General features: G+C 33.8%; 3 protein-coding genes across 3 annotated transcripts; 1 reads left to right on the forward strand and 2 right to left on the reverse strand.

The window, feature by feature from the left end:
- Nucleotides 1-1,028: 1,028 nt before the first annotated feature.
- On the reverse strand, nt 1,029-4,503 carry LOC120160601 (probable beta-1,3-galactosyltransferase 14; the record flags this gene model as incomplete). Its single annotated transcript, XM_039170978.1, has 7 exons — nt 1,029-1,431; nt 1,745-1,887; nt 2,434-2,547; nt 3,474-3,573; nt 3,678-3,762; nt 3,855-4,005; nt 4,187-4,503. Coding segments are annotated over 7 exons (1,014 nt in total), but the record flags the coding sequence as incomplete, so codon positions are not given.
- Nucleotides 4,504-5,638: 1,135 nt separating this feature from the next.
- Nucleotides 5,639-7,645, reverse strand: LOC120160209 (ABC transporter G family member 10-like). The gene has a single exon (XM_039170624.1). The coding sequence runs from the start codon at nt 7,508-7,510 to the stop codon at nt 5,681-5,683; it is 1,830 nt and encodes a 609-aa protein (XP_039026555.1). The 5' UTR covers nt 7,511-7,645; the 3' UTR covers nt 5,639-5,680.
- A 4,775-nt stretch (nt 7,646-12,420) lies between these two features.
- On the forward strand, nt 12,421-14,826 carry LOC120160210 (multiple organellar RNA editing factor 8, chloroplastic/mitochondrial-like). Its single transcript, XM_039170625.1, has 5 exons — nt 12,421-12,958; nt 13,719-13,816; nt 13,899-13,964; nt 14,043-14,279; nt 14,493-14,826. The coding sequence occupies exons 1-5, from the start codon at nt 12,525-12,527 to the stop codon at nt 14,714-14,716; spliced, it is 1,059 nt and encodes a 352-aa protein (XP_039026556.1). The 5' UTR covers nt 12,421-12,524; the 3' UTR covers nt 14,717-14,826.
- The last annotated feature ends 161 nt before the right edge of the window (nt 14,827-14,987 follow it).

Here is a 14,987-nt window from a genome sequence, read left to right on the forward strand (position 1 = left end):
GAACCAAATGCAGGGAGCAGAAGGTGCAAAAAAAAAAAAAAAGTAGGCATCTGGTTGATTATTGGAGGGATTTGGGAGTAGGATAAGCTTTAAAAAAACCCACATGGCAAACATACTTCAATGATAATGAGAGGAGAAAACCATATGTTTGTGAGCATGGGACCATTATATGTTAAAAGTCTATGCATGAGTAACATCTTCATGTCCTTACATTTCTGATTCACTTTAGTTTGATAGGAAACACTTCCTCCAAAAGATGTTCCATTCAAATTCTGATCCGATATGATTGCATTACCCGAAAAATAATATTATAATTGAGATGAACGTTTGATCGAGTTGAATCGAGTTAAAAAGTTTTGAGTTTATTGAGTTAACAATCTTATTTTATGATTTAAATTTTCTTTGAATTTTTTTCCGAATCGTGTTTATGAAATTAGAGTCGAGTCGAGTTGTTCGAGTTTTTCTTCAAGTATAATTATAATTATTTATAATTTTATGATACATATTGGTTTCAAGTTAAATGACTTTCCTAATCATATAAGACGTAAATATATATTTCATCATACTTTTTTCCACATGCACAAGTAAGATTTGTAATGTTATTTAATAAATCAAATATCATCTAAAATTATAAGATACATTTATAATGTTATTTTTAAAGAAGAGATATTTGAGGAAAAAAAACATTGATGATAATATAAAGAAGTCAAGAAACTGGTGGGAAGAAATAATTTATATAAAAATTGCAATCGAAAGGTCAAATTGAATAACATATAAAGTCGAGGGACTAAATTGTAATAAAAAATATGTTTTTAGAAATAGAAATTGAAGTTACATATATATCTCGTAGCTGTAATGAAACAAATGATTCAAATTTGGTCAAAACAGACTAAAAACGAATATAAAATTTGAAGAAATGAGAAAATCATACAAAATCGAGAGAGTAAATATACACATTGCATCACTAATATGCATTACAAAAACACAACTTAATCAAATAGCAAAATTTGATGTCAAATGTGGGAAAATTCAATCACAATTTGTAGCACAGCACATTTTACAATAGGCAACGGAACCATGTGGATTGGATTCTCGTGTTAACCTTTAAAAATGGTAAAAAGAATTGTAATGTAGAACTGTTCCGGCAACTTACATCGTCAGTAAAAAGAAAGATTTGTATGTTACTAAAACCTTTTGTAGAAGACAAAACTGGCTTGGTATAATTGAAGGAGGGAAGTTAAGATGTGTACCATGGCAGCAAGATCAACTTAGCAGAGTAGGCAGTTCTCCTATACGCCTCGTCCAGATCAGAAAAATCCGTTTCGATTTAGACCAAGGAAAGCAATTTATCGTCCGATGGAAAAATCGAACTATTTGAGCAGATTTCTTGCTGATGGAGTTCCAATAGCTGTGCCTCCGGATTACATAGACCTACGAAACAAGAGTAACTTTAGAACACAACTTAGATATATCTTCCGAAGCCATTGTTCTACGATGCAACCATTTTCAGCTTTCGGAAATTTCTCCATTGATCAATGATGATCAAGTAGGTCCATATCGCCTACAATCTTGTATATCCGTGGATCAGCTAGTGTACCCCACTTTATGACCGACAGAAAGTTCCTATGTAAAATTTCGAGAGAGAGAAATCATTTACACCATGAAAATCTATAGATGTTGACGAACACGATGTCTCACACAAATTTATTGGTTTATTTTTAAACATAACAAGTTCTACACCAACCTGAACATTTGGGGATATCCCAGACAGCTATTGATGTTGATGAACATGATGTCTCAGTCAAATTTCGGTTATGCTCCTGGTTGACATTCATTGCAAGCATCCATGCACCAATCTTAACATCTTCATTGCTAAACATCCGAAAACTGCAATTTATACAAAAGAGAAAAATCCATAACAGATTAGATATCTGAAAAAGTAATGGATGCATCATTATAACATTACCTCAGCCAATTGTCATGAAATGGGTAGTCAAAGAGAAGGAATATGTTGCCAAATATATATTGTTGGATTAAGCTTTCCAAATATTACAATTTTCTTTAAGAAAATCAATAATTTGAATTATGATCAACTCCTCAACCTCCTCAATCACAGCAAAGGAGGACAGGTAGATAAAAAGTTTGATCATAATATAGAATTTTCCAGTTATATTAGACGTCTCGAAAAAAAAAGGCTGGCTGCGACTCGATATTTCAAAACAAGAGTTGAAACATTTGAGTAACATTTTAGTTTTAGACCAAGCATGTTAAGTTCGAAAGAAGGATTGAAGTTAGCCAATGTTTAGGGGAAAACCCAACACCGTCAGCAAGTGAAAACCCTGATCCAAATATAGACAAGGAAGGAACAAGAAGCATAAGAAAAGAGAGAAACTGTTCAACAGACAATTATGTTAGATCCAAAATAATGAGTACCTGTTGTTCCGCAGAGTAACCAAACTTGCAACAATATCAGCAGAAAGAGCATATATAGGACCATAGGCATAAAGAAAGTACCCCGAGCCTAGAAGACGGGATTGTGGCTCATACCTGCATGAAATTGTCGCTCTAATCACTGTATAATATATGGATATAACTACTAATATAAAGAGTATCTTTTTGGTATTATACGACACTAAATCTTGTCTAGTATGATAAAACAGTAATCTTTGACGTATTTCTTTAACAGGAAATCTTCAAATCCTATCCTAAACGTACATGCACAAGTAAAATTCAGAGGAAAGGTACGTTGCAATAGTTCCGTATTACATATCCATTCCCAACAAAGGAGAGCACATAGATAGAACAAGACACATATTTGCAGTTCAGACACATGTCGCAAACAATGATCTCATCTTAACATTCAAGAGGTAAAATCAAAATGCACTATTATAGTGAAAACCTGTATCATGCATCTTAACCCTATCAATATTTAAAGGACCTTTTTAAAGCTTTTTATCCATATATCACATACATACCTACATTTATATTCGATGTAGCTCTGCATGTGTACAGACATTTCAAGCTATAGAGCACCATAGATCTTATTATATGAGTTTCGTCTTTTCTCATTGTAATTCAAGATCAAGTTTGGTAGAGACAAAAAAAAATTTGTTGTGCAGTTTAAGTAATATGGTTTTAAATTCTTTCTGGTTCAATAGGGTCATTTCCAATTATCATGGCCTCAAAACTAACAATTACAAAAGTTGACGCTTTCTGGATTTTCCATAAAATTTGTGGTGTTAGTAGATGTCGTTGAATTATCCCTTTACTTTAACTTTCCCCTTCTTGATTGAATTGACAGTATCAACCAAAGATGGCAAGCAACTTATCATCTCTTCTACCAATTTACAGCACAAGGCAATCCCAACAACCGAAGAGAAACCTTTATCTGAAACATGAAGTAAAGAAACAGTTGAAATATGTAGATATCTAAAACCATAAGCTAAAGCATAAGTATAAACAGAAATACTAACCATTTCAGCTTAGGATTGGTAAATACCGGACCCTTTCTCATGCATCCGATGTAACTATGCGGGTGAGAACGTTGTTTTGCTATTAGAAGTGATAGCCGATCTGTAAATCGATAATAGGCTATCGTCAGTTAACTATAAATATGTCATATGAAAGTAAAGAATACCACCCAACACATGCATAAAAGAGTTAACTAATCAAGTCACCTGGCCTCAAATAAATGTCTTCATCAGCTTTGATATAGAAGTCGGAATCATAGAGTGCATAGGCAGCTTTAAAGAATGCTAACGTGAATCAGACGTTCGAAAGTAAGGGATCTTCTTTCAAATGAAGAGCATGACTAATCCGATAACCAAAAAATTCAGGGAAGAAATAACTAACGTTTTGTATGGAAGTTTACTGTATCCTTCCTCAATATCTAACAAAATGAAATCATCATATTCTGCTACTTCTTTTCCCAGCTCTTCCATCTTTGATTTATCATTTGTTCTACCAATTATAAACCTAAAAGCTAATCCTGTTGATTCTTCCAACCTGAAAACACACACACACACACATATATGTATGCATGTATTTAAAATATTGGGTTAATTCAAACATTATTATCTTTTCCACATTTCAAAGAAAAACTATAGCTGTGCTTTACTGAACAGAGCTTAGTTGTTCTAAAATTCAAGCAGAAGTTTTAATTTCATTTGAAAATAAAATCATGTACCGTTGAAGGCCTTGACGATCAGAAGGAAGCCAAGTCTTCCTCCGACCGGCTGAACGGAACCCGGTTTGGACCCCAACAAAGCCCATAACTTTATGTCTTTTGATCCCATTATCAACATCTTCCCCGTTATCCACAATCTCGGGTCGGTCCCAAAGAACCCGGACGGTTCTTAGGTCGGAGAGACAACGGTTACCACATCCGGTGGAGAAAATTAAAGCATAGCTGTAATTTGGGAATGAAAGAATTTGGGAGATGATGGCATAGATGTAAATTTGGTTTGACCCGCCGTAATTGGCCGTTATATGGATCACTTTCGATTACGGGCATTCGAGTTCCGAGGAAGGCGACTGACTTTGATTTATTTGTTAATGAAATGTAAAGATAAGAAAAATGAAAATTCCAAATAAAAATCTATTTATTTATTTATGATTAAGATTTTATATTGTACAATTTTAGGATTAATATATATAAAATCAAAGTGTCTGTAGTTTACACGCGCGCTGAAAATATAATTGTGTAACCGTAAAAATAGACATTAACACGAAAATATGTGATTATCACAAATTAAATTCAACGAGTAATTACCTAGAATAACAATAGTGTTATTTTTTATATAATTATCGGTATCTGATCTATTTGACTGAGACAACAAGACCTGAAAGATTCACATAAATGGACCAATTTGGCTGTGATGTTGGGCTTCATTGTTGGGTACACAGTCCTGTTATATATTACCATTTTTTTTTGTAATATAGGAGTACTAATTACCTAGAATAACAATAGTGTTATTTTTTATATAATTATCGGTATCTGATCTATTAATCGACTAATTTAGAAGGGTACTATAAAGGTGAGGACCCTCTCAACCCAATTTATTCTAGGGTAAACTACGCATATAGTACCTAAACCATCAATTTTAATTCGTTTTACCACTTAAACTTTTAATTTTTCAAATCTATACCTAAAATTTAGTTTTTGTTCATTTTAGTACCCAACCGTTAAGTTTTGAAAAAAAATAAAAGTCTAGGTACCAAAACATATTTAGTAACTAAATCATACTTAAGTTTTTTTTTAAAAAAAATTAGGTACTAAAACGGACCAAAATCGATAATTTAGGTACTAAACATGTTAGGTTTTTAACAACAATGTATTAAAATGAAACAAAAAGTAAACTTTAGGTATGATTTTAAGAAAATTGAAAGTTTAAGTACTAAAACAGACCAAAACTGATAATTTATGTATTAAATATATATTTTACCCTTTATTCTATTTGCAACCAAGATTTAAACTTCCGACCTTACTTAAAAGTCAAGTTTCTCATTCCATTAAATTCGTTATTGTTAGAATAACAATAGTGTTATGAATTTTGAAGAATTTATAGAATCCTGGAATTCAATTACAAGTTTATATATATATATATATATATATATATATATATACTGATATAATATCAATAATAATGAAAAAAAGAAAGAAAAGAAAGATATTATATATCTAGTTTCTTGCTCTGTAACATCTATACCACAAAATCAATAAACAAAGGACTCTGTACCCAACAATGAAGCCCAACATCACAGCCAAATTGGTCCATTTCTGTGAATCTTTCAGGTCTTGTTGTCTCAGGAACCAACTCCCAAACAAACTACATTCACCATTCTCAACTTCAATGCACGTCTTCTCCCCTTGTTTCCCTCCAAATTCATTGATCATAAAACACTCAAATGGGTACTTAAACAAGCTCAAATAGTGCATGAAAACCCAGTAATTGGGTATCTTGTCTTTAGCTATAAAATACCCAGAAAACAGGAAGAAAGACCCCATTAAACCAGCAATCACCGAGTTCCCCATGATGAAGTTCGGCACGAGTGCACTGAAACATGCCACGAATGAATTGGACATCAAAAGAACCATCCAGACCACTAGGGAGAAGTAAAGGAACCCGTCGACGGTGTCTCGTCGCAAGCCGATTAGCCAATAAACCGGTGAAGTGAAGAGGAGACCGACCAGTAAAAGAAATGGAAGGAAAACGATGGTGTTGGCTAAGACATAGGAGGAAACTCTGTAAGCTCCTCTTGATGTCTCTCGCATTAGGATTCTTCTTTCTTGTAAGAAAATTGGTAGTCCCTCCGTGGTGGACGATAGTAAGAACGTGAGCGTGAAGGCGAAGAAGCCGGTTTGAGTTTGTAAAGCGGTGCTTCCTTTATCGTTTCCGACGTTGAAGTATATGGTTCCGAGTACAAATCCAGCTACCAAAGCTTGTATAACTCTTGTTGCAAAGAGTTGCTTGGTTCTGAAGATGTTGCTGCAGAATCTTTGGCCTAATATCAGGACTTCGTCGAATCGGGAATTTGGGTAAACAATCAGCTTTCTTTCGAGATCGATTGGGCTTCTTATTCGACGGCCTCCATGGTTTATGTTGCTTAGTGTACCTGGATTTGATACCGTTAGAGTTTCGACGACGTCGATGGCAAATTCGAGGACATTGACGTGCCGAGGGATTCGATGATCGGCTAACTTTAGTCTGTCTTCGAGAAGATTTAGCTCTCCGTTATGAACAACGAATCCATTCGAAAGCAACACGATGCGATCGAACAGCTCGAGGATCCGGAAACCAGGTTGGTGGATGGTTAAAACAATAGTCTTACCTTGATTGAGCGCCATGGATTTCAGCAGTGTCACTGCATGAAGAGCTGACGCAGAATCCAATCCCGAAGTTGGTTCATCGATCAAGATAACCGCAGGGTCGTGAACCAAATCGACTCCGATCGATACTCGTCGCCTTTCGCCACCCGAGATGCCATTATTCGATCCGTAACCAATTCTCGAACTCGCCACATGCTCCAATCCAAGCTCCTTTAACAGCCCTTTCACTCTAGAACCAGCTTCCTTCCTCCCTCCAGGTAACCTCAAAAGCGCACTATACCTGAGCGTTTCTTCGACTGTAAGCAGTGGAAATAGCGCATCGTCTTGCGTGACATATCCCGAAACTCGCCGGAAATGTTTGACGTCGATAGGCTTGCCGTTAACAAGAACTTCCCCTGATGACACTTCACAAGGCGGTATCTTCCCGGCGAGAATCTCTAGCAACGTAGTTTTGCCTGCACCACTCGGTCCCGCTATGGCTGTTATCTGTCCGGGCCTAGCTTCGCAATCCACGCCCTTCAAGATGAACTTTGCAGGTCTATCTCGATTTCGACCACTGCAAAAAATCCACCTGAAGTAGTCTTCAAATGGGGTGCTCAACTTGTAAGACAAATTTCTAGTCTCTAATCTGTATGGAGGTTTCCGGCGACCGTAAACCGGTGACTTCACTGGCAATTCCATTCGAGAGAAAGAAAGGTGAAAGTTGAGAGGGAAAAATGGGAGACAATAAGTTATGTGAAGAAAGAATATAAAAGGAGATGAACTAACGCACCAAATTCGACACCCTTCCACAAGCAAAAGCAAGAATTAAATGAATAGTTTAGTTTGCATGCATGTAAATTTAGCTGTTTCGGGTTATTAGAATATATTTTTATCGTAATTTATAATTTCTAATCTATTAATCCATTAATCCGAATATAATATTATAAAAATTTATTATAAAATTATATTCAAAATTTAATTTTTTTTTTCTTTTGATAACTTAAATTTTCTTTAAAAAAATGTGGAGTCTTATCTCATTTAATTAACTACTAGTTTTTTTTTCCCGATATATTAACTTTAAAGACTTGATTTTTGTTTCCTCATCAGTGTAAAGGCGTTTTGGTGGGGTTTGGGTATACAAAGATATTTTGTTTACAAGAAACCCAAAGACCAAACACCAAAAATAATGAATGAAAATTTATTAAATGTTTAATTCATGATTTAATCCTTAACTTATACATTTTTAATTTAATACTTAAACTTTAATTTCATCTTGTTTTCGCACTAAATTATCGTTTCCATCTAAATTTATAAAGAAAAGCTACCAATAAGAACATGACACGCAACACTTTCTTATTCGCCGCAAAAGTTTTCGGGATAAACTAGAACATATTCTATAGTTTAGATATTAAAGTAAAAATAAAGGTACCGAATTGAGAAAATAAATATCATTCAAGGACCATATCGTCAATAAAGCCAAAATTAAACTAGTCCTTGGCTAATGTTGTAAAGGTTATTGTATTTTCAGGTGAGCTAATATATTGACCGGTAAAGGGGTTTTAATGTTGGTGGCCTCACCTATCTTCCCCACTTTGACAGCTGAAAATAAGGTAGTTGGGGGGAAGCTAAACTCATTGGTTAAGTTAAGGTACCCTAAGAAATTCCCATTTGTGGTATGCCATAATGGACCAACACAATTAATCCCAAGTTGGGTCATCCATTTTTAGTTTAATATATCAAATTTGAACCATGAAATTAGGGCTGGTTATGTTTATGAAACGTTTCCAAGCTATCTTTTCACAGTTTCCCCTTTACTTGAAAGAAATAGATTCTTTAATGTTTTGGTTTCCAAATAATACTCAAACATGTATTTAGGGTAGGTTTAAGTGCCACAAAGAAGTATGTGTATATATTTTTGGTAGGAATAAATCTACTTATACTCTTTGTAAAATTATTAATCATTTTATATCATATATAAGTAAATCATTTATCTATTAAAAAAAAAAAGTTATTAGCCGATCTTTAATTGAAATTATCTTAATAGTTGATTCATTAATCGATCTAACAAAATATAGGAGTTATGAAATATAATAATATGATAATTTAAATATGTAATAAAAAATAGAGAATAATATAATACGAGTTTATGATAGAATATAGATGACAATCATTACCATATTCTATTTTTATATACAATAAGATATATTAAAAAAGGTTATATTAGTGATTAATAAAAGAATTGTATATATTTAAGTTAAATTTATTTTTTTCTTTAACATCTTCTACTTTTTTTAAAATTGATTATCAATGTATGATAATTAAATTAAATCTTATAAATATTGTATCGTTGAATATATCATTTCTTTCATGGTGTTGGTATCGAGGATGAATCTACATCCCTTAATTTTAACGGTTTAACTAGTTTTAGATTACTGGTATTTTTGAAATTATTATAATTAAATCATTGCCTCTTCCAAATTTACCGACTTAATTATATCGCAGGACTTTGGTTTTAAAATAAAATTTTGAATTCTATTTTTTCTCTTTAAGATCCTTTAATTTGAAATTAGTGAAATTAAACCATAATTCTTTTAAATTTTATGGTTTATTTAATTTTAGAGATCATATTTATTTCAAAGTTAAACATTAGCCCCTTCGTATTATAATTATGACTCATTGGTACATATTAATAGTGGTGAGTGTATTGATGATTATAATTTTTTTAATAAAAACATTTCAATTATATATATAAATACACTTTTAAATAATTAATTAAATTAAAAACTTGATTTTTCAACGATTAAATTTAATTATAAAAACATAAAATAAAAGAAATATTAAATTTAATTTAGAAATATAAAGTTAATGCATCATTAACTGTTTAATACACATTAATAAATAATAAGTTTAGTACAATAATTAAGTTTAACTTTATTTTAGGTTCTAAATTCATTATTACCTTTTAATATATTATTATTTTCTTGAAAACTATTATATGGATCAATCACAGTTCAACTTAAATAAAATTTCACTGCCCGGCGCACAAAATCATCCCAATCCAGCTGTCTGTAAATCGACTTACAGATTTGTATAACGCCACACCAGACCCTGCTAAAAAACAAACAAGCAATCAGAAAAACGATGGCTCCTACTGTCCAAAGCAGAATCACACAACTTACATAGCCCATCCGCGCAACCCTGTCCTTAGAAGGCAGGCCATCCCATCCGCGCAAGCCTGTCCTTAGAAGGCAGGCCATCTAACAAATAAGCCTCTCCCACAGGACCTACTATTCTTAATTTTATCCCAAATCCAATTCCCATTAACCGGAGATCAGTTTGTATCACCTCCAAACAGGTCTCTTGTTAGGACCGTCGGCGAACCCATGGCGCAGCGGAAACAAAACTCGACGGTCTCACCAGCGATCCAAGTACGAAAAACTGAAATCGAAAGGAAGAGATGCGAATACTTACAGCGGGTTCCTTGAAAAACAACAAGGAAAGCAGTGAATTCTGGTGGTGTAGATCGATTCGAATCGTAAGCTTCCACGAAATCACGTCTCGACCTCTACTCAGTTCACTCGATTGAGAGCAATTTTGTTTTCCCCCAAAACAGTTTTGAGAGAAAGTGGCTGAAGGTTTTGTGTGTGTTCTTCTCAAAACGGGTGACCTAACACACCATTTTATAGCCAAGTTACCCTAGTCATATTAGGGTTTTTATTATTTCAAATTAATTAAATCTATATTTAATTAATTGGAATTTAATAATCTTTTTATATCCAAGTTACCCTAATAATATCATAGATTTTATTATTTCAAATTAATTAAATCTATATTTAATTAATTAAAATTAAATATTCGGGATTATTAAAATATATATACTTAATTAACTCTAGATATATTTTAGTAACGTACATCAAATTGTACATTTTTACTCGTTTCAATCTTAGGGGTGTGACCATGTAGGTTCTTGTAACATTAGAAGTAATTATTAGAACAATTCTAATATTACATACAATGAGTGACATCTAGCAATATATCATTGTCACCTAAGTTACAAGAAAGTATGATTCGATATATCATCTTGGTGATTAACTCTTTTATGTATTATATCCTTATGTCCTTTATATCTAGAATAGGCACAAGTCTTGGAATAGTCACACTTGTATAGCCCATCTATTGTTTCTTGATTTCTAGAGTATACTTTAATTAACGAATAGTTTATGATATCTCATATCAATTTATTCGAGCATGGCCATGCGTTTCTAGTCTTATTCAATCAAGTGACCTATGATATATTTCCTATTATGTAGGAATGACATATCCTATCTTAATCATACACACCCACTACATATATTGAGATATATTCAATAACAGTCTTTATAGAGCAACCAGCTACGGAGCTTGTTTAGCTGCATCAAAACATACAACAATATATGTTGGGATAGTATTGATCTCAAGTCTGAGGATCATACATATAGTCATCACCATGAGCAATGTTATGATTGTCACATAATAATCCAAGACATATGCTCATGGTGGGTCAATCCAATACATTGTTCTCTAACAATATAATCATGTATTAATTCTGACATCTCTATGTCAATGACAACTCGTTGTCATCAATCAATAACATGTTAGTCTTGAGCGTATTATTATTGTCCATGCCCATAATAATACTTGACTAGAGATTTTTTAATAATAACAATTATGTCATTATATGGACTTTATTATCTTACAGTTTATGTTAAACACATATATATAACTGAAAATAATAGCGGCAATGACTTTATTCAATAAAATCGGTAAATAAAAGTATTATTACAATCATCATATGATTAGTCTTTGAGCATACTCTAACATCCCTAGCTTCAGCCTTAACCTTTCTCATAATCCAACTAAAATGAATCTTACAGCCAACATTCCAAAAATCCGCCCTTTAACCAACATGAATTTTTAAAGGGAAATCGTTGTTAGTTCGCATTCTCAAGTTGGCTCGGGTGGAGTTTTTGTATCATATTTGGGAAGAAGGAAATTTTAGGCAGTTTAGGGGGAGTTTCGATCAGTGGAAAGTATTGTGGTAAGTATTAAAGACATTGTTCGTATGAGGTTGTAGAGGTGTCGTATGAATAAATTTGATGGGGATGAACTTGTGGTTATGTGTTGTGCTGATCCTCTTTTGGTTTGGTGTTTTGTTTTTGTTGTTGATCCTCTTTGGTCTTAATATTTTTATTATAGCTGAGTGGGAGATTCTTTGCTTATCCTTTGTTGTTTTGGTGTATTTGTTATAGTTTAGATTGTTTCTTTGGATAATGTATAGAAACCATCGACTTATAAAAAAAACTTGAATATAATTTATATTAATTATATAATAATTATTGAGTTCAACTTTAAAAAAGATAATAATTTTTTTATTAATCTAGATTGATATAAAGTAATATATATTTAAATATAATTTTTCTTTTATTTGATTTTTTATCGCTTATGCCCTCAATATCAAAATGCTTAAATTTAAGACCTCAAGAAATAACAATAATTATTTTATCACCGATATATCTTTGATTAAAATATATAATGTCAATTTTATCTAAAACCCCAAACGTTATATAAAAATTCCCTTTTCTACTTCGTTTATCGTCTATAAAGAAACCCTTCCAAAACCCTTGTTATCTTATCGACCTGTTCCTCGCACGCAGTTATATCTCAGCCTCCAATAATGGCGACACAAACCCTCTCTCGCGCTCTCCTCTCAAAACCCAAATCAGTATCTACTTTCATCTTTCCTTCCTCCCGCTCTATCTCATCATTTTCCTCCTCTTCCACCCCGGCTTCCTCCACCAAAACTCTTATCACCCCATCGCCACCCCCTTCCCTCTCCTTCCTCCGTCGCCTACGTGCTCCGCCTTTTTACTCGCCCCTCCTTCGCTACTCACTTTGCCCATCCGTCAAATCGTTCTCCACTCACGCATCCAGGTCCTCCCTCAATGACCCCAACCCTAATTACTCGAACAGACCCCCAAAAGAAACGATTTTGCTCGACGGTTGTGATTTTGAACATTGGCTCGTTGTGATGGAGCCGCCTAAAGAGGATGCCACCAGGGATGATATTATTGATACTTATATCAAAACCCTAGCTCAAGTAGTGGGCAGGTATCTTTTTTGAGCTATTTTTCGTCTACTATAATGGGTTCCCCTTTCATTGTGCTTTAATGTTTGTAATTGCACCGAATACCATTTTTTTACAGGAATGACTGATTTTATGTTTATATGGTATTGAACAATTCGTTTTAATTTGTTCTGTTTTAATCAATTCTAGCTTTTATTAGATCAAATATAGTTTGATTGTTATGTTTCACGTTATCTTTTCCATGAGAAATATGTTTGTACTGTGAGCGTGCGACTAAAGGCTGTAGCTTTGATGTCAATCAGAGTTTATTGATTTGTTATTGTTTTGTCTACTTTGAAAAGATTGGAAAAAGAGAGAAGTAACTTGTTGAATTCAATGTTTTGAAGCTTCTTGTTCGGTTAATTTATAAGTTGTGTTGGGAATAGGGATACTGTTAGCTTTCGGTATAGTTGTGATGATTTCTCCTAATAAATGAAGATGTAATGTTACCACAATATGAGTAATGATATAAATCAAATTGAAGAATGTCTACGCATTGACTATCGGCTTTGAAATATGAAATGCTCATTACAAGGGCTTCTAGGTCTGATACGTATGCATGCACATGTTATGTTAGCATTAGTAACAAAAGCTCCATTGATTGATATGATGATTGTATCTTGTATCATTTAATCGTTCGGATTGCAGTATTTTTAGAATGATTTTCTGCAGATACATGTTCTGTTATTCCAGTAAAGAGGATATATTCTAATTCCTGTTTTTTCCTTTGCATTGTGTATTCAGTGAGGACGAAGCTAGGATGAAAATTTATTCAGTTTCTACCAGACACTACTATGCATTTGGAGCCCTTGTCTCTGAAGAGCTTTCTTACAAGATCAAAGGTATGTGCAACTTACCCAAGGCAATTTTGTTATTAAGAAATTTTCTTACATATTTTTTCATTAACTTTTATTTTCCCCTCAGAACTTCCCGGAGTTCGGTGGGTTCTTCCAGATTCCTATCTAGATGTGAAGAATAAGGATTATGGAGGTGAATATTCAGTTTTTATCTTAGTATTTCTTCTTTGAGTGACCTTTTGTTTTATTATAATAAGCTGTTGTTTTGCAGGGGAACCTTTTATTAATGGGCAAGCAGTGCCTTATGATCCAAAGTATCACGAGGAATGGGTGAGAAACAATGCTCGAGCAAACGAAAGAAATAGGCGCAATGATAGACCACGCAATTATGATAGATCAAGAAACTACGAGAGGAGAAGAGAGAATATGCAGCAGCCGAATAGGGAGATGCCTCCAAATCAGGGCATGCAGAATGCAGCAGGTGGAATGCCTCCAAACAATATGGGAGGTATGCAGCCTCCAAACAATATGGGAGGTATGCATCCTCCATACCAGGGCATGCAGAATGCAGCAGGTGGAATGCCTCCAAACAATATGGGAGGTATGCATCCTCCATACCAGGGCATGCAGAATGCAGCAGGAGGAATGCCACCCAACAACATGGGAAGGATGCCACCACCAAGCAATACGGGAGGGATGCCACCACCAAACAATACGGGAGGGCTGCCATCAAACAACATGGGGAATATGGGAAATGTTCCACCAAATCAAGGATGGTCCGGTAATGCTCAGAACATCCAAAACCGCCCTAATTATAGAAATGCGCCTGGGAATAATCAGAATTTTCAAAATGGCCCTAACCATGGAAGCACTCCCAATTCTCAGTACCAGAACAACTATGCTCCAAACGTTGGTGAAGGAAACAATCCTGATAGGAACTATTGATCTTACTTCTTTGTTCTAGATGAATTCTGAGGATATTTTAGTTTTTAGGTAATGCTGTAAATAGAGAAAATATGCCTAGACTTGTATGGTTATTGGCTACTATAGAATTGCTGTACGCTTATCGATGATTATGATATTTTGATGTCACATGAACTTATTGAAGTTATTATGATTTCTCCCTGTTATTGCATAGTGTGTGTATATATATGTTAAAGTTATTGCTAGAGTATTGTAATTAAATGAAGTGTGATTTTGATTTCGATGAAGTGAT

The sequence above is a fragment of the Hibiscus syriacus genome, unplaced genomic scaffold (assembly GCF_006381635.1).
Source record: "Hibiscus syriacus cultivar Baekdansim isolate YM2019G1 unplaced genomic scaffold, ASM638163v2 tig00111392_pilon, whole genome shotgun sequence".
In the NCBI taxonomy this organism is placed as follows: Eukaryota; Viridiplantae; Streptophyta; class Magnoliopsida; order Malvales; family Malvaceae; genus Hibiscus; species Hibiscus syriacus.

Excerpts from the sequence above, each read along its gene's own strand:
- LOC120160210 (XM_039170625.1), top strand. The coding sequence starts at position 12,525 with ATGGCGACACAAACCCTCTCTCGCGCTCTCCTCTCAAAACCCAAATCA. Across the intron at positions 12,959-13,718 it reads CTAGCTCAAGTAGTGGGCAG|TGAGGACGAAGCTAGGATGA; the intron begins GTATCTTTTTTG and ends TTGTGTATTCAG. Across the intron at positions 13,965-14,042 it reads GAAGAATAAGGATTATGGAG|GGGAACCTTTTATTAATGGG; the intron begins GTGAATATTCAG and ends GTTGTTTTGCAG.
- LOC120160209 (XM_039170624.1), bottom strand. The coding sequence starts at position 7,510 with ATGGAATTGCCAGTGAAGTCACCGGTTTACGGTCGCCGGAAACCTCCA.